This window comes from Chlamydotis macqueenii, chromosome 20, assembly GCF_036417535.1.
Source record: "Chlamydotis macqueenii isolate bChlMac1 chromosome 20, bChlMac1.mat, whole genome shotgun sequence".
Lineage (NCBI taxonomy): Eukaryota > Metazoa > Chordata > Aves > Otidiformes > Otididae > Chlamydotis > Chlamydotis macqueenii.
Window position 1 is genome coordinate 4,894,307 of NC_141575.1, and position 20,410 is coordinate 4,914,716.

General features: G+C 40.1%; 1 protein-coding gene across 11 annotated transcripts in view; it reads left to right on the forward strand.

Annotated features, from left to right (window-relative positions):
• TSC1 (TSC complex subunit 1) overlaps positions 1-18,899 on the forward strand; it is a 61,696-nt gene extending 42,797 nt beyond the window's left edge. For 10 of the 11 annotated variants that reach the window (XM_086764058.1, XM_086764056.1, XM_086764054.1 and 7 more), the window contains 20 exons: positions 676-779; positions 1,431-1,583; positions 2,168-2,312; positions 3,363-3,517; positions 3,832-3,905; positions 5,296-5,474; positions 5,900-6,009; positions 6,214-6,337; positions 6,725-6,837; positions 7,169-7,241; positions 8,601-8,699; positions 8,797-9,367; positions 10,431-10,474; positions 11,112-11,278; positions 12,178-12,360; positions 12,759-12,869; positions 13,443-13,565; positions 14,589-14,776; positions 14,890-15,051; positions 15,817-18,899. In XM_086764058.1, the coding sequence (XP_086620184.1) occupies positions 676-779; positions 1,431-1,583; positions 2,168-2,312; positions 3,363-3,517; positions 3,832-3,905; positions 5,296-5,474; positions 5,900-6,009; positions 6,214-6,337; positions 6,725-6,837; positions 7,169-7,241; positions 8,601-8,699; positions 8,797-9,367; positions 10,431-10,474; positions 11,112-11,278; positions 12,178-12,360; positions 12,759-12,869; positions 13,443-13,565; positions 14,589-14,776; positions 14,890-15,051; positions 15,817-16,303 (3,365 nt within the window). In that variant the 3' untranslated portion in view covers positions 16,304-18,899. Of the gene's footprint in view, positions 1-675; positions 780-1,430; positions 1,584-2,167; positions 2,313-3,362; positions 3,518-3,831; positions 3,906-5,295; positions 5,475-5,899; positions 6,010-6,213; positions 6,338-6,724; positions 6,838-7,168; positions 7,242-8,600; positions 8,700-8,796; positions 9,368-10,430; positions 10,475-11,111; positions 11,279-12,177; positions 12,361-12,758; positions 12,870-13,442; positions 13,566-14,588; positions 14,777-14,889; positions 15,052-15,816 lie in introns of those variants that run through there. The other variant, XM_086764064.1, reaches the window with a different exon arrangement.
• The last annotated feature ends 1,511 nt before the right edge of the window (positions 18,900-20,410 follow it).

Below are 20,410 nucleotides of genomic sequence, written 5' to 3' on the forward strand. Positions count from 1 at the left end.
GTTAAAATGCTACTATAAAATGACTGGCTTTTCCTGGGGCACAACCTTAAGTTGTGAGCTGATAAAACTTTTTGTCAAGCATATCTAGAAAGAGTTAGGTGTCATCCACGTTATGGGAACTAGTGGGATTTTGTTCATTTGAAAAATAAACAAAAAGCCCCAATCCCAAACAAAACAAAAGACCTAGACTTTATTGAAAAAACAATTGCTACTATTAAGGCATCCCTTACGTTGATAGAGCCTTTTCAGAGCATGAGAGCGCTGTCAGTGTCTCTGTCCCTGAACTTGCTCTCCTTTGTCTGCTGAAGGGAGAGAATGTAAAGTTACTTCTGAACTCTTTACCAGTACTGGGTAAAATACTCTTGCAGTTCAGCTACCTCTAGGTTTTTAGGGTTAGACGGTGCCACAGGAATTGTTCGTTATTAAAAAAAAAATTTTGTTATTAAAAAACTTGATTTCTTTCCCTGAGCCAAATGCAATTGCTTGAATGGTTAGGAACTAGAAAATGTAGTTGAGAGGTCTCATTTTCCTAGAGGTCTGGTAACACTAAATCCTGATTTATGTTATAAATTTTGTAATAGTTGTTAAAAAGTTGTGCCACTTCCCTGTAACCTAATTTTTAGTGTATTGAGAATGTATGGGCTTTTTTTTTTCTTGCTGTAAACAAACTGATAGACCGTGGACCTATGCTTGTGACCAACCTGGTGGACTATTACTTGGAAACCAATTCTCAGCAGGCGCTGCATATACTGTCCACACTGCAAGAGCCTCATGACAAGGTAAAAAACTCTTGTTATTAAGTATGGCAGATTTTAGCCTGGTATTGGAGCAGCCTTTAAATAGCATCTGTTAGAACTCTTATTTTTCCACTCTGGTCTAGAATTACCATGTTGTAGAGATGTAGTATCTCTGTAGTAAAAGCAGTTATGTTTTAAAAAAACTTCAAAGCTCTCCATTTCTTGTGTTGCTTAAACTGACCCAATTAAACAGAGAACCTCTATAAATGAAAGTTTTCTGAGGACTAATGTTGCCTCTTTGCAATGTACTGCTGCTTGTTCAATGCTGAATGTGTTAGCCTAAAACAAATTGGATATTTTGAGAGCAAGTAAGGATTTTTAAATAGATTGAGAGAATAGCACTACAAATTATTTTACTTCTACTGACCAGAATTTTTTTATTATTTATTTATGATAAATATTTTGAAGTGCAGTGACTGCTTGTGGACTGAATAGTTTGCATTTCCCTACCAGACTTAAATTTTTTGCTGGGTTTTATTTGCTCTTGGATCCTTTGTATTTGTAAAATGCCCATAGTTTCCGTAATTTGCAATGGCAAACTGCTGAATATAGATTTTTTTGAAAAAGAATATGTACCAGTTAAATATAAATACCTTTCCATTTTCTTTCACTCTCTGCAAAATCCTCTACCAGCATTTACTGGACAAAATTAATGAATATATGGGCAAAGCTGCTACCCGTTTACCCACTCTCTCTCTGCTGGGACATGTGATAAGACGACAACCATCTTGGAAACATAAGCTTTCTCAAGCACCTCTCCTAGTTTCATTGCTTAAATGTCTCAAGGTAAGAACTGTCAGTGTTGTCCATAAAACACTCGTACACCTGATGTACACATCCGTTTCTCTCTATGTAAGCCATGGGGTTCTGAATTACTGCTTTATGAGATATTTAGCAGCCGGAGTCATCAACCAGGTTTAATAGAAAAGCATTTTTGACCCTTGCTTTGGCAATTGGCCAACATTCTTGAGTACCCTGATCAGATTTGCAGTTTCTTAGGCTCTGAATGCTGTATGTGCTTAGCTCTGGGAAAGAAGGAAGGCAGTACATGAGATGCCTCATGTACCAGTGATTTTTTTTTTTCTACTCAATTGTGGAACTGTGGTGATGTTCCCTTTTAGAGTAAGTGAAGTTTTATACAGAAAAGCAGTGGCAGGATAGGAGCAGGAATCCCAAATCTTTTTCTTAGAGTGGTCCTGGATTAAAGAGGCAATAGCCTTGGTTCATTAAGATATAATAGGTTTCAGAGGGATTGTTTGGAAGTAGAGAACTTTTTCCATGGTGATGATTCAGTGTTCACTTCATCCTTGGAAAAAAAATTAAGTTCAACTCTCTTAACTGACTAATGCAGGTTTTTTCCCTTCTTGCAGACTGACACAGATGTAGTAGTACTCACCACAGGTGTCCTAGTGCTAATAACCATGTTGCCAATGATTCCTCAGTCTGGCAAACAGTACCTTCATGATTTCTTTGGTATCTTTGGGCGTCTCTCAGCCTGGTGCTTGCAGAATCCAGGTGAGATTTCAACTTTGTTGCATGCAGTTATGGTTTAGTAGTACCCTTGTGACTCTTACGCAGTTGGTGAGCACATTCTTTTGTGAGACTCCTAATGGTCTGAGATTATTTAAATGCAGAAAAATGTATGAAGCCACAAGCTGCTATTTTCTTGGATAGTTAGCATCGGAGAGTGCTGCTTTGCTCAGAATTTAGAAGTCTCTTAGATCCTTCCATGTAGTGCTGCTAATACATGAAGTTTCACTGGACCAAAATGCTACCCTGATGACAGTGAAAAGCAGAGATTGGTCTTAATGGATGGAGAAGGGAAAATGCTAACATTTGAGGCGGATGTTTGGGAATTTGAGGTTTCCAGGTGTGGATGGGGAGGGGAAAGCAGCAACATGTAAGAGTTTCTTTTAATGTGCTACTGTCAATACTCATGGAAGTGTTGGTGAAACTGGTTTTCTCAGTTATGACATTGGTTCTGCTGAATTGGTTTTACTGAATTTGTTGAAAAGTGTCTGATACCTAACAATAGTGTTGTCTGTGAGTGTGTCTCATGGCTGTGTGAACAAATGCTGTTAAACACGTAGAGATACTGTTTAGAGGGCCATTTTGCATTGCAAGTAGAATTGGAACTTGTAAGATAGCTACTAAGATTCAAGTCTGTCGTGATTGCTTTCTATGGATACAAGCTTTTAGGTTTTTACCTTTGAAGTGAAGAAAACCTTAGTTTTCTTTTTTAATCATTCAGTTAGTCTTGAAACTCTGGCTCACTATCTAGAGGAGTTTCAGGTTTTAACCTGAATTAAAAAAAAATGCCGTGCTTTGAAAATGACGGGATACTGGTTGGAACTAATGGTCCATATCTTAATTTTTGGTTTTGCTGTGAGCTGATGAGTAAGTGTTGCCTGTTCTTTCAGAAGACTTCATAGTTTTGCTAGGGACTATTCGTATCTCAGAAGACTTGTTCCAGTTAACATTTCAAATTTAAGTACTTTGCTTGCATTCTTAGAAGTTTTGTTCTTCTCACAGTGTAATGAAAAGGATTCTAACTACTTTTTCCAGGTCATGTGGCAGAGATTTATCTTGTCCATCTTCATGCCAGTGTTTATGCTCTCTTTCATCGTCTTTATGGAATGTATCCTTGCAATTTTGTCTCCTTTCTGCGTTCTCACTACAGTATGAAGGAAAACTTGGAGACCTTTGAAGAGGTAGTCAAGGTAAAGTGCTGCTCATCTCTATATTATATGAGACAAGGAATTGATAGCTGTATAAAGGCAGGTATTTGCTAATTTAATACACTACCCTGGTTTAACTGACAGCTGCTCAACAGAACAGAATAAAAACTGGCTAGTGGAGGGCTGAAATCTCAGTTGGGAGCAAGGTCTGTAATGATGTGCATTAGCTTTATCTGTTAAATGTAACGTTCTGAACTGTTGGGATCAGTAGGTTGCTCAGCAGCTTTGTGTAGTTTATTGCAATCCAAAGATGCTGTACCAATAATACATGCTTCTTCTTGCTCTTGCTCATCCAGCCAATGATGGAACATGTGCGAATTCATCCAGAACTAGTGACTGGATCTAAGGACCATGAACTGGACCCACGAAGGTATATATGTTCACTCTGCTATTAGGAAAGGCTATAAATGAGCAGCTTGCAGCTGGGTTATTTCAGAAGGCTTACAGCAAAACCTCTTCTGTCAGCAACAATGTGTGCCAGTGGTGTTTTGCCACCCATATTCACAGGTACACCAGGTAAACATGTAGACTTTCTTCATCCAAGCTTACAGCTGGATGAATAAGCAAAAACTATTGTGAAAAGCCTTTAACAACAACATTGGAGTTCTAAATTCATTTTATGTCTGGGATAGAATCTGTCTTATACTTAACAGTTGACTTTGTCTTAATAGTACGACCTAACAATGAAACATCCTCATAAAGTTCTAAAATACTTTGCTTATAATGAATAAAGAGCAACTACCACTGACCTGCTTCATTGGCTTAAGTTTTGGGTTGTATTTTTTGGTTTGAAATACTTGGTGGGATTTCAGTGTTTAAAATGGCTTCAGTGTGTCTTGTTTTGGTACCTAGATATTGGTTCAGTTAACAGATCAGTTCTTTTAACAGGTATGTCTTAACATTATCAGCTGTATTAGTTTTCTTTGGAAATAGGCTCATTTGCCTGCAGCAGCACCACTTGCTGCTTTTCTCTTGTCTCCACAGGCCCAGCCACTGAAGAGGAGAAATTGACTCTTGTTGCTGCACAGTAGTGCTCTTGCCCTGCTTTTCAGAGCCACTAGGAAAACACTACTAAATGGGAACCTATTGAATATCACAATGCTCAGTTTTGCAGGCTTCTCCCACGTAGGGGGGAGGGTGGCACCACTAAGGAGTACAATTGGCACAAAACTGCCAATTGAAGCCTTCTGATAGACAGCCTGCTGTGCTTTCTCTTCTTTACAGTGAACTTCCATCCCCTGAAATATTGGGCAGATCTAATCTGGCCGCTTAACCGAGCGAGAAAAAGTTTTCAGAATGAAGGAGGTATAATAAAAAAGACTCCCAAAACTTGGGAGGGAAAACACAGACCTGAAACTGACATTGCAGGTGGTGTTTGCTTAAGTAATATAAGATTGCTTCACTGCTAGCGTGTCTAAATTTTGACTACCAACATCTGAGTCTAGTTGAGCTGATTTCTACAGCTACTGAAGCTCAGGACCAACCAAGTCTTCGTATGCTGTTCCTCCTTTCCAGAGTGCTCCATGGCAGACCGTTATGGATCTCTGTGTCAAAGCTGTTTGTCTCCTCTCTGAGACTCCCTCTTACAAGTCATCTGGTTGCAATTTCTGTGTCCTGCCTTGTTCCAGTTTTGGCTGGGAGCATGTAAAGCTGTCTGGAACAAATTAGCCATCCTACAAGCCAGTTCCTCATATCTCCAGGAACTCGTTTGTAATGATAATTGACTAACTTACTCTTTTGGATCCAAAAACTGTCTGCAGGTGGAAAAGACTAGAAACTCATGACGTTGTGATAGAATGTGCCAAAATCTCCCTGGACCCTGCAGAAGCCTCGTATGAAGATGGCTACTACTCTGTGTCTCGGAAACTCTGCACAAGCTTAAAACATCATCAAACTGACCCCAGTGCCAGCTGTTACATTGACACACAGAGCAGCTATGGTAAGGCCTGTCTGATGGTTAATACACACACCTTTCCTGGAGGAAAACTGACCCTATAGCAAAAAGACATCTTGCTAATTTATCCCACTTAAAGTCCAGTTCTTAGGCACTGGAAAAAAAAAGTCATTTAAAAAAAATGCTCTAGTCATGTAGACATACAGCATGTTTGCAAAGTTGCCGTTCCACTGCCTCTTCCTCCCCTGTCTCCCCTGCCTCAAAACAATGAACCAACAAAAAAAAGCTGTAGTATATATCAATAGATATTTTCTTGAACTGGACGAAAAGTCTCTTGTTTATTAGCTATGACTGTGTATGTTGAATGGATTTGAAATATTTTTGTTAAAAGCCTTTAAATACTAGCCAGAAGAATAATTTATATTTGATATGTAGGATACTTTTAATTTTATTTTTTCTTAAACTTTCAGGGACTTCTACCCCATATTCCACTCCTCGGCCAACACTATCACAAATCCCAGGGCAGCTACCTCAGATTCTGAGCCCACAGTCAATGCGGCTGTCAGCTGAGCCACAGCAGGTAAAGCAGAAGATAAAGCACAGTATGTTTTTAACGCTTTGCACTTTGTTCGTAGTTTCTCAGACAGTCTTAAAAATTTCATATTTCTGAATTCTTCAGAACTTAGTGTACATTTCAGATTTAGTCCCAATCTAATTTCCTGTGTCAGAACCTGGATAAAGATGCTTCACTGATTTGTGTTTATTGTGTATTGCTTTTACGTAGGTTACCATCTGGAGTCCTTCTGCAGTTTGTGGTATGACCACTCCACCAACCTCCCCTGGAATTGTCCCATCAGAGTCATCCCAGTCTGCATCACAACCTTACAGCAAAGCTTTTGGCACATCTGGTAAGCGGTGCATTTCAGAATCAAGCCTTCAAGGGTTTTTTAGAAATTCTCGCTGTAAGTTTTGCTCTCGGCTTCTTAAATGGTAATGTCACACCGAGCAATTTCTTAGGGTCAAGTCATTACTTCTGTGAACTGGAGTACTTGGGCCATCTAGAGCAGCACTAGTGCAAAAACTGAGATAGGAAATAAGTTACAGCGAATTAAGTGCCAAAGTCTAAGACAGACCTTTTGAAAACTGTGCACTTTTATCTTAGTAAATAGGTGAAAGAGATTTTAAGAAGTAAATGATTGAGATTGTGAAGAATTGTATGTTTAAACACTTAAAATATTCAGCTGAAATGAGGAAGTGGGAGCCTTGCTGACAAAACTTTTGCTCCTCCTTTTTAGCTGGCGGGAAAGGAACACCTTTGGGAACGCCAGCCACATCTCCTCCACCCTGCACTTCAGATGACTTTGTGCATGTTTCACTCCCTTCAGCTGCTGCCACGCCTCCTAAAAAGGTATAACAAAATTCTTCTGCCAAACAATCTGATTTTTTTTTTTTTTTCATTGACTTGCCATACATCCGGTGACCATAACTGAGAAAGAAAAATCAGAGTAACTGATTTACAAAAAATGTTGCATTTCATTGCAAAAACTCATTTTCTTCTAAGTTTAGACAACTAATGCCACTTCCAGTTGTGCAGTTTTAAGATTTCTTACATTGGTTTGCTTTTTAAGCCATCTATTTGCAGGAATTTAATTTCTATATAACTGTGGAAGAGGTTTGTTTCCAACAGATGTCTGATTCAAAGAATCTATTTTGGTTTTTGTTCTGTGGTTTTTTTTCAGGAGGATAAACCAGACTCTGGGAGGCCTTTACTGTACCGACAGCAAAATGTCATAAACAGCGATAAATCATTGGGTAAACTCCGTTTTCCTCTCCTCCTTTCAATAACCTATTGCAAACAATGCCTGGTTCTATTGACACATGTTCCAATTGCCAAATACTTTGCAGGATTTTTTTTCTTTTTCCTCTTGAGTTCTTTGTAGTTCCAGGATCCTGCCTTAACCTGTGATTCAACTTAAACTTTCTTGTGATGCTTTTGATTTAATTTAAACTATTCACCTTCAGAAATAGCTTGTAGATTTTTTTATTTCTTTTTTTTAACTGGCCTTCATGCATTCTTATGCCTGTTTAAATTTACAGATGTACACTGAAGGCTGAAAAAGGATTATTTCTTTTTTTTAAAGCTTTTTCTTTGAGGGTGATGTTTTTTATTAGAAGCAGCAAGTTGTGTATGAAGTCTTGCTTAAACAAGTTTTATGTCACATGTCTGGATCAAACTGTAAGGGTGCACAAAAGGATAGATATGATGCTTCCTTTTAAAGGCTCTTGGAGAAACTTTGTTTTCTATCTACAATTATATTGCTGTACTTGAACATTTTTTTAAAGTCCTGTGGAATATTGAAATCAACAGTGGATGGTTGAGGAACTCAGCTTCTAATAGGTAAATCTAGATTACATTTTGTCACAGCTGTAGAAAGGGGTTTTGACATTGTATTTGAGACTTCTGTACTGTGAATCTTTACCATCCTCAAAGTGGAGATGACAGTGAAATTTAAAGCTGGTTTTCCTTGGTGTAGTTGTATAGCAACACTGGAATCTGAGCTTTCTGAATTACAAGTTAAGAACAGGCTAGGTGTTTCACTGGGTTCCTAAGCTGTGGCTGAGCTGTGAGCATCCGGTTTCTATCCTGCATGCTGTAGTGTATCAATCCCTGGCACCTGTCTCCGAGTTTTCATCAGTAGTCACATGCTGTTAAGTTTGTATTGCATCAGTTGTCTAAACTTCCTTTTTTTCAGGTAAGTACTGTGTCCTTGTGTAGCTAGATCAGAAGCTAAAGGGGAGTTTAATGCTAATGTGGAAGTATAGAAGTCACTCCACACTTAAGTAACTTTTAAAAATTTATTTAATGGGTTCAGATGCAAACCACACATCCTTATTCATAGAGGCAGTCGCCTACACTTCTTGTGTAATAGCAAATGTTAAGTTTACAAAATTACATTGTAGTATCAGGACTGACCAATGACTGATTTCTGAACTGGTTTCTACATGGAATGGAACAGGAGTCACATAGCTTCCTTCTTTGAGGAAGTATCTGAAGGAGGGACAAGCTTATTCTAAGGCTCTTTCAGCAGTTAGAGACTTCTGTTTTGTGCTGGGATAAGACTGGAGAATACAGCATCTGTAGAACTTAACTTTTCTTTTTCTTTTCTTCAGACACACCTGGTAGTAAAAGTTCAGTAACCTTAAGTGATCTTCCAGAGTTTTTGGGTGGTTTGTCTTTTGAAGATAGTGCTGAAAAGGACAGAGAGGAAGGTAATTTCTATCATCCTTACATACATCTTAGCTAAGGAAATGTTTGTAATGTCAAAATACAAGATACCTAATTATGCTCCCCTCCCATCCTTCTCAGATGCGATATCTAAAGAGATCTCTGAGATCACCACCGATGCTGAACACATGGTGCCTAGAGGAGGATTTGACTCTCCATTTTATCGCACAAATGAAAGTCTGTCAGGCTCTCAAAAGAAAACTCATTCAGTAGTCTCCAGTGTTCAGGGACACAGTCAGACCTCTGAGCCTTTAACATCTTCCCTGGACAAGCCTGGGCCTGAGAGTGCTCGGGAAACACCCAAACAAACATTTACTCCCATAGACAAGCCCTGTGAAGGCTCTGGTGAAAGCCCTGCTGGTAACAGGGAAGGAACGTCTGGGGAGACGAGTATTCTCACTCCCAGCCCTTGCAAAGTACCAGCACAAAGAAGAGTGGTGTTTGGGAGTGGGCAGCCTCCCCTATACGAGCACCTTTTTGAGGTTGCATTACCAAAGACTGCCTACCTCTTTGTTGGTAAGAAGACTGAGGAGCTGCTAAAAAAAGCCAAGGGAACCCGGGACGATGACTGCATGTCCTCTACTTCTCCTGTGGAAGTGCTGGACAGGCTGATACAGCAAGGAGCGGATGCACACACTAAGGAGCTGAACAAGTAGGTGACTGAAAATCTTGCTTTGCTTACTTTCTTGTTATTCGTTTTTGTGCTGGCTTTCTAATAGCTGTGTCTGAAAAGCAGCCATGTCTGGAAATCTACAATGAAACTATGTTCTGTGAAATGTTACTGTTAACTGAGCTAGGGGTTCTGGGTGGAGGATTTTTGTGTTTGCAGTGGTAACATGTTTGCTTTGATGTAAAAAAAAGGCTGTGACTCTTACTGCCTTCACAGACACAGCGTGGGATGAAGAAACAGAGCTGTTGGCTGTGCTACAGGTGTGGTTTTGGTACCACTGTTAGTGTCATTTGTTTATTGTATCAGGTTTAAGTCCCACAGTAGATAGTCAAAAGCAAATGTAGAGACCAATGGGAGATTGGCCCCCTCAAGGGGGCCTACAAGAAAGATGGGGAAAGGCTGTTTAGTAGGGCCTGTTGCGATAGGACGAGAGGTAATGGTTTTAAAATAGAGGGGGGTAGATTTAGATTAGAAATTAGGAAAAAAATTTTTACGATGCGAGTTATAGGACACTGGAACAGGTTGCCCGAAAAGGTGGTGGAGGCCCCATCTCTGGAAACATTCAAGGCCAGGCTGGATGAGGCTCTGAGCAACCTGATCTAGTCAGGGATGTCCCTGCTCCTTGCAGGGGGGTTGGACTAGATGACCTTTGAAGGTCCCTTCCAACCCTAACCATTCTATGATTCTATGATTGATGCTTTCTTCTTTAATATGCATGAAGCTAACAGCTGGAGAACCAGATTTAAGGTTTAGCTGTGTCTGCTGTATTCCTCCTTTTCATCTCTCTGTATTCTGCTTTGTCCTTATGCTGTTTTCTATGCCTGAGACAATATTTCTCTAAATTCCAAGAAATTATGCCCTCCATCATCTGCCTTTGCAACCTGCTCCTTGTATGATTCCTTCTCACTCTCTTCATGTTGACTGACCATAATTGTACTTTTATTAGGCTGTGAGCTGTTTTGAAGTGGATATTCCATTTTAAAGTGACTTGCAGAGTGTTTGCTTATTTAAACTTACTATTTAATGCTGCATTTTCATTTTTCAGATTGTCTCTGCCAAGCAAATCTGCTGACTGGACCCACTTTGGAGGTGAGGAAATTTCTCATGCATTTTGGCAATCTGTTCCTCTATTATTAGACTTGCTTAAACAATGACCTGCATACCTTTTCTGCTGCGTTGGGGGGGGGGGAATGCCCTCCATTAAGTCATTGTTTATCTCTTTAGTAGCAGACATCTGAATTCCAGTGGGATAAGCTGCTTTTTTTTTTTTTTTTTTTTTCCATCTCTGAAAGGTGAAAGCTACCTTCCCCACCGTTATAAACATTTCTACTTTTGGCCGTTTAAGATCTGCTAACCTTCAGAGTGATGCTGATTGTCTAACAGATCCTTCCACCTTTGAAATAGTACTGGAATCTAAAACTAATTATTGTTTTTCTTGCTGCTTCCCACGTGTGTCATAGTTTTGTGCTCTTAGGCTTCTGTGGTGATGGAGAGCTTGACTTTTTTTCCTTAATAGAAGGAGCAACCTATTTGAAGCATCTACATGTTACTGTGGAAAAAATGTTTAAATTTCAAGTTTGTGTTGGAGATCAAATGGAGCAGACAGATTTTTAAGTTGTAATTTCAAGGAACTCTTGATTTGCTTATTTTATAAATATTTCCCATTCATGGAATAGAGACAGTACAGTTCAGTAACCTCCATTCTGTCTTATAACACCAAATCCAGGTTCTCCCCCTTCTGATGAGATTCACACCCTGCGTAACCAATTGCTTTTGCTGCACAACCAGTTATTGTATGAACGCTTCAAAAGACAGCAACATGCCCTTCGGAACCGTCGACTCTTGCGAAAAGTGATTAAAGCGACAGCGCTGGAGGAACATAACGCTGCCATGGTGAGCAGGGATACAACGCTAGCAGTGACTTAAACTCACTGGCGCTAGAACAAGTATTAATTGATTTGGCCAGTATCTTTCAGTACCACTCAGTTTAAAAAGAAGCCTCATTTCTCACCTTATTAAAGTCAATGTTTGTAGAGTGACTTGTGCATCAGTTATGTGCACTGTAATTATTAAAACCAGTAGTTTCTGTTTGACTGTACGCATCTGAATCCGTGGCTGCATGCTTGACCCCTGCCAGCACTTACCTTTGGGTAATGTTACAGGCTTCACAGTTAGTGGAGCAGTTACTTAATGCCTAGCTAGACACCTTATTTCATTATTTGAAGAAATATTGTCCTTTCACTCCTCAATTGAGGAGTAATAGCAAAAGCTTTGAAAACTCAGATGTTCCTGTACAGAGGCATTTACTGTGATAAATGAAGTTCTGAGTGCATTGAAGGATGTCTCATTACAGATATAAGCATGTTTCATTCTGTATCTCCATATTATAGCTAATTCCATCAACAGTTTCACCTTTTGATAGTTCAGTAGAAGAGCCAAAAATAGCCTTCCAGATAGGTTTTGGAAGATGAACTGTTGCTTCGACCCTGAAGCCCGAGTGCCTGTCGAAAGCATGAGGTGCAGTGGAAGAATCTGCTCTTGCTAATTGTGCCTTTGGATGTGACTTTTAGTTTTCAGCCTGTCCACTGTAGCACTATTTATTCTCGTTTTTCAACCAAAAAACCAAACCAAACCCCAAAAGCCTTAAGAATGCTCTATATAGAATATTCTATCTATGGAAAAGTTTTAGGCCTGTATACTATTAATTTATAGCTTTACTTAGCTAGCAGCTTAGGACAGATGTTCTAAATGATAAAGCAGATATCTGATGCTTTGTATGGGGTTCTTAACAGAAAGATCAGCTGAAACTGCAGGAAAAAGAAATCCAGGCCTTGAAACTGAGTCTGCAGAAAGAACAGGCAAGGTACCACCAGTTTCAGGAGGAACATGAAAATATAGTGGCTCAGCTTCACAGCCAGATCAGACAGCTGCAACACGACCGAGAGGAATTCTACAACCAGAGCCAGGAATTGCAGGTATGAAGCACAACACTGAACAAAATTATCTTATCTATTTACTGTGGTTTTAAAAATAACCTTCCTAATAACATGACATGAAATATCTGAGAGAAAGTTACATATCTCTGTTAGAGAGATCCTAATTCAGAATAAGACAGTGTGTAATTGGAAATGGCTAACTTAATATTTTTCTACTTCTGTTTTGTCCTGTCTTCAGTTTGGAAATAGGAAAATGCAGTTCTTAGCTGGTTTGTGGACTTTCACAAGTACTCAGGATAACTTGATTTACAGTGCTGGGGATTATGGCCCTCCAGCCATATGGCATTGCTAGTCCTTATTAAAGTTTCAGAACCCTGAGTAATGGTTGGTTTTGGTTTGGGTTTTGTTTTTTGGTTTTTATTTAATTATTTGAACAGACCAAGCTGGAAGACTGCCGGAATATGATTGCAGATCTGAGGTTAGAATTAAAGAAGGCTAATAACAAGGTGTGTCATACTGAATTGCTTCTTAGCCAAGTTTCTCAAAAGGTAAGAAAAGTCACTGTTCCCAGGGTCCCTTTGTCTTTTTATGTTTATTTTTTTCTGATAATTTTTGTCAGATGCTTTTTCTTTCTTATTGTGAAAGAGACATGTGCTTACTTCAATACAACCTGATAGAAATTGCACAAAACCAACAGACACACACCTGTTTTGGTGAAGAAACTTTAAACTCATTTCAGAGGCTTCTGAAGCTTCTCATTTGGGCTACTTTTTCCACAGTATGAATTTACAGATTGAGAAATATGAACTTGGTATTAAAGCTTTGCTAAGTCTTAGCATTTTAAAGATCTTGTTTATATCAGAAGTTGAATGGACTTCTTGTGTAAGTGGAAACATGGTTTTGTTAAGGGAAGCAATGCTTATGTGGTGAAGATCTGTATGGACTGTCACTAGCGTTATGAAAGCTAATTTATTTAACGCTTATTACCTATGATGAATTGGATTCTTGTCTTTGTCTCCCTTCTTTATAAAAATACCCTGTGAACACAGTGCCTATCAACTATGACTCTCCTGCTGAATTATTCATTCCAACGTTTTATTCTGTTCCATTTCTCTTTAAAGCTTTCCAACAGTGAATCAGTGCAACAGCAGATGGAGTTCTTGAACAGGCAGCTTCTGGTTCTTGGAGAGGTCAATGAGTTGTACCTGGAGCAACTGCAGCACAAGCACACAGACACTACAAAGGTACGGTTGCAGAGTTGCAGAGGAGGCCTTTTGGAGAAGACTTCACTTGAGGTTGTCAGCAAGTTGTTCTCAGCCTTGTGTTCAGAATGACAGAAATGCTTCCTAACTTAACAGATACTTTGTTTTGAAATTGATTTTCAGAGATTGGATTTCATATTTAATCTTTTATTCAGGTATTTTTATGCACTGTAGGTTTATGGAATCTCTTCAGTGCCCTGTGCTTGGAAGCTAAGAAGGAGATGTTAGGGTACACTTGAAGTCAATTTTAGCTACTTGATGTAAATTCTTAGCAATTTTTTATTGCCAAAGGCCAAGACTTTACTGTGCTTTTAATATAATTGGCAGAAGACTATTGATGGTGAAGTAACACTGGGCTCTTAAGTTTGTGAACGTGCGTGACATCGGGTAGTATTGCTAGAATTTGTAAAAAGATCTTAACCAGAGGTTTACGGGTTTTTGTGAGGTGCTGTTTTAAAGCAAGCAGTCTTACTCTTCAGTTGTTTTCATGTTAAGAGTTAATACTAACTTTACTAAAACTTCTGTGGTTCATATGGTTTTACTTCCTGACTTCAAAGGAACCTTTTTTTTAATTAGAAGCAAGTAAATTACACAACAATATAACTGTTTCTGCATGAGAGCAAGTAATTAAAGAAGGTGAGTAATAAGCCAAAAAAAAAGTCTTTTACTGGTATTTAATGAAGGTCATATTGCAAAAATGGTTTTTAAAGGGAGTTTGAATGTTCTAATCTGGTGTAGAACTGGCAAGTTTGCTTTGCTGAAAAGAGCTTTTCATAAGGAGCATTAATGTGCTAATAAATTCCAGTCATGTATAGTTATTTTCACAGTAACTTAATAGTGTACATCCTCAGAGTATCCAGTTTTCTATATCTGTTTTTAGAAGTGCTGCTTTTATTCCCTCTTGCTTAAAAATGTGCCTATTTATAGCATCAGAAACAGATCTGAATATTAATAAAAATAACACACGATCAAGTTATACTTTAACATTGTGTTCTTTCCTTCAAGGAGGTTGAAATGTTGCACGCTGCTTTTCGGAAAGAACTGGAGAAAGCAAAATTGTGTGTTCAACAGCAAAGCCAAAGGCTTGATGCTTCCCAGAAACGGATAGCTGAACTGGAATCTCAGCTTGCTAAAAAGGACCACCTCTTCCTGGAGCAAAAGAAATACCTGGAAGATGTAAAAATCCAAGCAAGGTAGGAGTTTCCTGTGTAAAATTTTAGCTGCGCATTGACAGATGCACTGTCATAGTTGAGGCAGAATCTGGAGACACTGGACCTGATGGTTTTTGGCTTCTTGTTCCGTTCAGAGGTCAGCTGCAAGCAGTAGAAAGTAGGTATAAGGCCCAGAAAAGAATCACACAGGCGTTTGAGCTGGAGATCTTGGATCTGTTTGGCCGGCTGGAGAAGAGCAGCCTACTGAAAAAACTTGAAGATGAAAAAACAGAAGCAGCTGAAGCAGCAGAAGAAAGGTAAGGGTGATGATGTAAAATATGCCGGACTCATGACTAGCTGCTTGAAAGTCCTCATGGAATTCCTAGCGCTTGGATGCATCGTTTCAAAATTTCCGTTACTTCCCTTTTTGCAGACAATCTATTTCATGACTGCCCAGGTTCCTGAGAGTCATTGGCAAAATGGGGAGTGCTTGTGAAGTACTTTTCAGATAACTGAACTGTTGTTCTAAGTTTGGGAGAATCCTCTGGCTTGTATCATAGACTGGTGTGTAATGTACAGTTACGCTGTTGTTTTGCATATGTCTACCTAAAACATCTCTGGTAGTGCTGTACTGTCCCTCAAATCATATCTTTTTTTTTTTTTTTTTTTCTGCACCAAATAATGCTGCAGCATCAGGAGAATTTCTTGCACTGACAGCAGATTTGTGGCAATCACCTGTGCTTGGATTAGGTAAAAGAAAGATCTGCCATCCAAGGAAGATGTGCAGATCTCTTCCTTTACCTTAACCGATCAGGATCCAGTTCCATTCTGCTTTTGGGTTATTGTCAGCTTTGGACTTAACACACTGGATGTTACAAAGCTGAGTGTGTGACACTTATCTTTCTGGTTACCCTCTGCTGCTTCTGCTTTGCTATGAATTGTGAAAGGAAAACTGTTGAAGTACATATGCAGTAGCAGAAATGGAAAGTAATCACAGTAAGCTGCCTGCCCCAGCATTTGCTTTTTCATTCTAAACAGTTGCCGCAGTTTCCTTGACACTGTATCCTCTCTTTCCAAAACAGGCTGGATTGCTGTAATGAAGATACTGTGGTGGGATACAGTGAAGAAACAATTGGTAGAAATGGAGAGACCAAACCTCCCAGCACTCGAGGTAGTAGTAGCAGTAAGGGTGGCAGCAGCAGTGAGCTCTCCACTCCAGAAAAACCCCAGAACCAGAGATTCAGCAGTCGCTGGGAGACATCCATGTTGCTGGAGCCCTCGACTACTGTCCCCCTGACTGTAGGTTCACTCCCCAGCTCCAAGAGCTTCCTCGGAATGAAGGCACGAGAATTATTTCGCAACAAGAGTGAGAGCCAGTGTGATGAGGAGGGTGTAACCATCAACAGGCTTTCGGATGCTCTAAAGACTGAACTATGTAAAGATCTGAGCATGGAGACAAAGGCCCCTCCGAGCTCCGATAACTTTAGCCTCTCTCCTAAGATCCAGGAAAGCAGTGTTGGACAGCTTCATATCATGGACTACAATGAAACTCATCATGACCACAGTTAAAAAGGAAGATAGTCAATCAGTGTTATTTTCATATTCTTGGCATAGAACAGGAGGCGTGAATGCAAGTTTAACTAAAAGCTTTTATGTTTCTTTGGTCTGAGCAGCTAGCTCATGCAGCGGAATAATGCCCAGAAATGGAAGAAGGCTGCTGAACAAATGCGAAGTGGATTTTTGGGTCTGGAATTGAAATGCCCAGCCTAACTTTTGCTTCTTTCTCAAATTCAGTCCTTAGCAGCGTGTACTAATTTGAAGGGACAACTGTTAGCATTTGCAAGTATTTTTTCCCTTTCTCCCCGTCCCCAGTGAGTGGCTGCATTTATGAACTTGAGTGCAATATGAGGCCAAATTAACATTTGTGAGTCTACTATGAATGCTTTGTATTTCCTTGCAAGCTTCCAATTTAGAGCAGTTAATTGTGCTGCCTGTCTGGGTGACTTCGGTTGCTTTCATCCTGGAAAGAAGCAGCGCTAGAATTTCTAGTGCATTCATCTAAAGGTCTCTCTTTTGCCTGTCCACTGTCCCACATCCCTCAGAGCCCAGTCTTCATTAAGTTGGACTCTGAATACCTAAATGTTTAAAGAACAGTGTACCTCTGCAAAACGATTCATTCACCCTGATTCATGATCATTGTTTATATTGTCCTTAACATTTCCTGGAAAGTTACATTTGAACAGACACTTAATAAGGAACTGGAGCTTGTAGTGCAGAAGAGACCGTATATGCTGAAGACTTGTTAAAACACTAGCTTCTGATCTTTTTAGTATTTTAAGTGTTTGCCTGACAGACTGGTACTGACCTCAGACTGGTTCGTATGGGAAAGCAATTGGGGTGGGAGAAGAGGGAAAAGGAAGCTTTACTCAAGTAGGAAGAGCGTGCAGAACATGTGTGTAGAATTGCAAGCTTATGAAGATCTGCAGAAGAGCATTTGTTTCTCTAATCAGGGAAATACTTGTGCTACCTGACCCTACTTCATAGTTCTGGTCTTTGTTCTCAGACCGAGCAAGACCACTGTGTTTTGAGTCCAAGAAATTGGCTTCATTCTTCCTGCAATACATTTTCAGGCTTAACTTACAGAATATGGTTTTCTTTGAGTGCTGTTCTGCTCAGACTGCAGCACATTTTTCAGCTCAGCAATGTCAATTTGGCTCTGGGTATCGCCCCTTTGCCCTCATCCCGTTTCCTTAGAAGACAAGGCTGAGGAGGAAGCCTGGTCACACTGAGAATCGGAATTCTGTCCTGAAGCCTTTCTGCATTAATCATGTTTTAAGTCAGTGACAAGCCAACTGTGAAGGAGGATTGTGGGATCTGGGCTTGTCAGTGGTCAGACTCAATCTCCTTCGTGACAGAACAGAGCCTGCTGTTAGGAAGGCAGTGTGCTTGTTTTAAATGTTCGATATGTCTGGTTCAGGCGTACTTAGACATACCAGACTTCACAGTTATGCTGCATCACACGTGGCCTCTTTTCTTAAACATTCTGTGGGTGGCAGCTGCTCTTTAAGAATTATCTCACATATAAATCAAGTCCAAGTACACTTGCACTTGTAGTTCAAATCCCTTCTTAACCTGAAAAGGAACAGGACTCTGTCAAAGTGACTGGCAATATGCTAACTTGCACCTGACAGTACTTTTTCTCCCATTTCCACTTCTTCCATAACACCTAGGGTCTAAATGCATTTCTGCCTGTCTAAATTATTCTCAGTGTCCTTTCGGTTGGTCAGTCCTAACTCTGAAAGTAAAGGTGAACTTCAGTGGTTTTGTCAAAGCTTGAATCTGCATGGAATAGAAAATAGAGAGTTGGTTGTAAGTGACAGACTGGTTTTGTCGACACGTCTATAGGCTTTCTAAGACTTAGTGGTAGCAAACGTGGTAGAGTATGTTTTGGTAAGATTTGGAGGTTTCCTGCCCCTTGCCCCACCAGGTCCCAGCCCCAGGAGTGAACGGTTTGCACGCTGCCCTTGGAGGGCTGGCTCAGCCGTTGGATGCCGTTGTGCTGGAGAAGTTAATTCGCCCATCCTTCTGCTTTGCCCAGCCCCAAAAGGTACCTTGCTTGTACGATGACTTCACTTGTTCTGAGGAGAGGTGGTTTTTGTTGTCGGTTACAAAAATGCCCTGGCGGTAATGCAAGCTCATCGATGAGATGGCTTTTTTTCTTCTTTTAAAAAGGATTTTAGCACCGGGATAGTAATGGAAACCACTTTAGGTTTGTTTATGGACCACAAAGATTATGGAGGAACAAATTTTGCAATTTTTTTTGTAAGTCTAAAAATCATGGATCTGCTGTATGTAGTTAACTTGCAGTTTGTTTGAAGGGGTCCCATCAGTGAAGTGGAAACAGATTTTTTTAACTGACTGCTTTTAGTTAAATCTAAAATTGCTGTCTTTGTCAAGTTAATCTGTTCCCTGCCTCGCTCTTTGTAAGCATGTTAAACAATCCACATTAAATGCCATAAATATGAAATACGAGGAAATGGTACAATCGTAAGCTAAAAGAGAACTTAAACCAAAAGGAGGTTTTGCTGTCCTTATTAGAATGTTCTAAAATGTCAAGGCAGTTGCTTGTGTTTAACTGTGAACAAATAAAATGTATTGTTTTGCACTACTCTGTGTTAAATTCCCTGCAAGCCAACCTCTTTGGGACCAAGCTGTGCTGAGACAAAACATGCAGAAACAAGTTGAGTGTCGAAGCATCTTCTGAGATCTGCGTTGCACGGAGCAGATAAGTGGTTCTACCCCTTTTTGCATGGGTGCTTTGTTAGAAGCTCATTTTTCCGCGTGGAGCAAAAGCCTGTTTTCTTCTATGAAAAACAAACTTAACAATGAGATGCCGTGTAATCCATAAATTCGCTGCAAACAATTCAGTACTGCAAATCTGTGTATTAGCTTTCTGTATGGCATTGTTCATGTAGTCTAGAGACTACACAGCGATTAGACAAATTAATAGCTGGAAACGTCAAAGACATTGTTTGCCAAACTGGGGACACTGTCAGAAACTGGCTGGCTTGCTTGGTCCTGTCTTAATGTTTTTTTCTCTTCTGTACCCCCCTTAGGAGTCGCTGTGGATGCCGGAGGAGAGTTTCTCAAACCGAAGGGAACTTTGGGGCCATTTTGCTGTAAGTTTAACCGAGTAGGTTAAGGTTGTTTTCTTGTTTTATTTTTTTTCCTCTTTTCCAGACTGGCACTTTCTTACTGGGTCTTTTTAACAAGCTTAGCATTGAAAAGCTGCACTTGGCAGTATAAAAAAATAATTAGATACCTATTACCCACAGAGGAACATCCACTAGGGTACAAGAAGAGAAAAATAAAGTACATTCTTACCTTCCTTATCTACTAATGTGAAGTAGTATGTTTGGCAGTTCGTAACCCAGTAATAAACATGCAGTAGACATTAGGGAAGGAAAGAATTTTATTTCCTGAATTTAAAGTATCTTTGCTGGTTGCTGATCAACTACTTAGTTGCTGGTGCAATGGTGGATTTTAAAAGTAAGTGTTTACAGAATAGTTTAGAATATCAGCAAGAGTTGAATTACTTTCTTCATACATTCGTACGCACAGAAGCTTTGCAAGTAGACTTGACTTTTCAGATAAAACTTCGTTCCCAAATAGTTTTGACTGATGGTCTTCATGATTTTGGTGTTTGTGAGCTCTACTTGGTTTTTGCTTGAAGTCTTCTTCCTCTAGTTTTGGACTCACCTGGTGATCTTTAATGTCTGCCGAACAGTACGGTTTATTTAAAACGGTCTGTGCTCGCTGCCTCAGCGGCGCAGCGCTTGGTTTTGAGTTGAGTGAAACCTCAGTTTAAACCGGAGCTCTGCACCCACCAGCAAGGGAATCCAGAGCTCTGAGGAGCACAGAGCTGCCCCGCTGGTGCGGTGTGTTTGTACTGAACGGGGGCTGGTGGAAGGGATCGCGCTCCTGGAGTGACAGCGACTTGTGAAAGCGGGGGGGTGGCCCCCGCTCCTGGCCCGGGAAGCGGTCGGGGCCGCTGCCGAGCCGCGCCCGGTGGCTTCGCTGACGCGTAACGAGCCCGTGAGGGTTTCGGGGTCGGGAGGAGAGCACGATGATCGGAACTTTTTCTTTTAAATTGCCTTTTAAGAGCCTTTCCCCGCT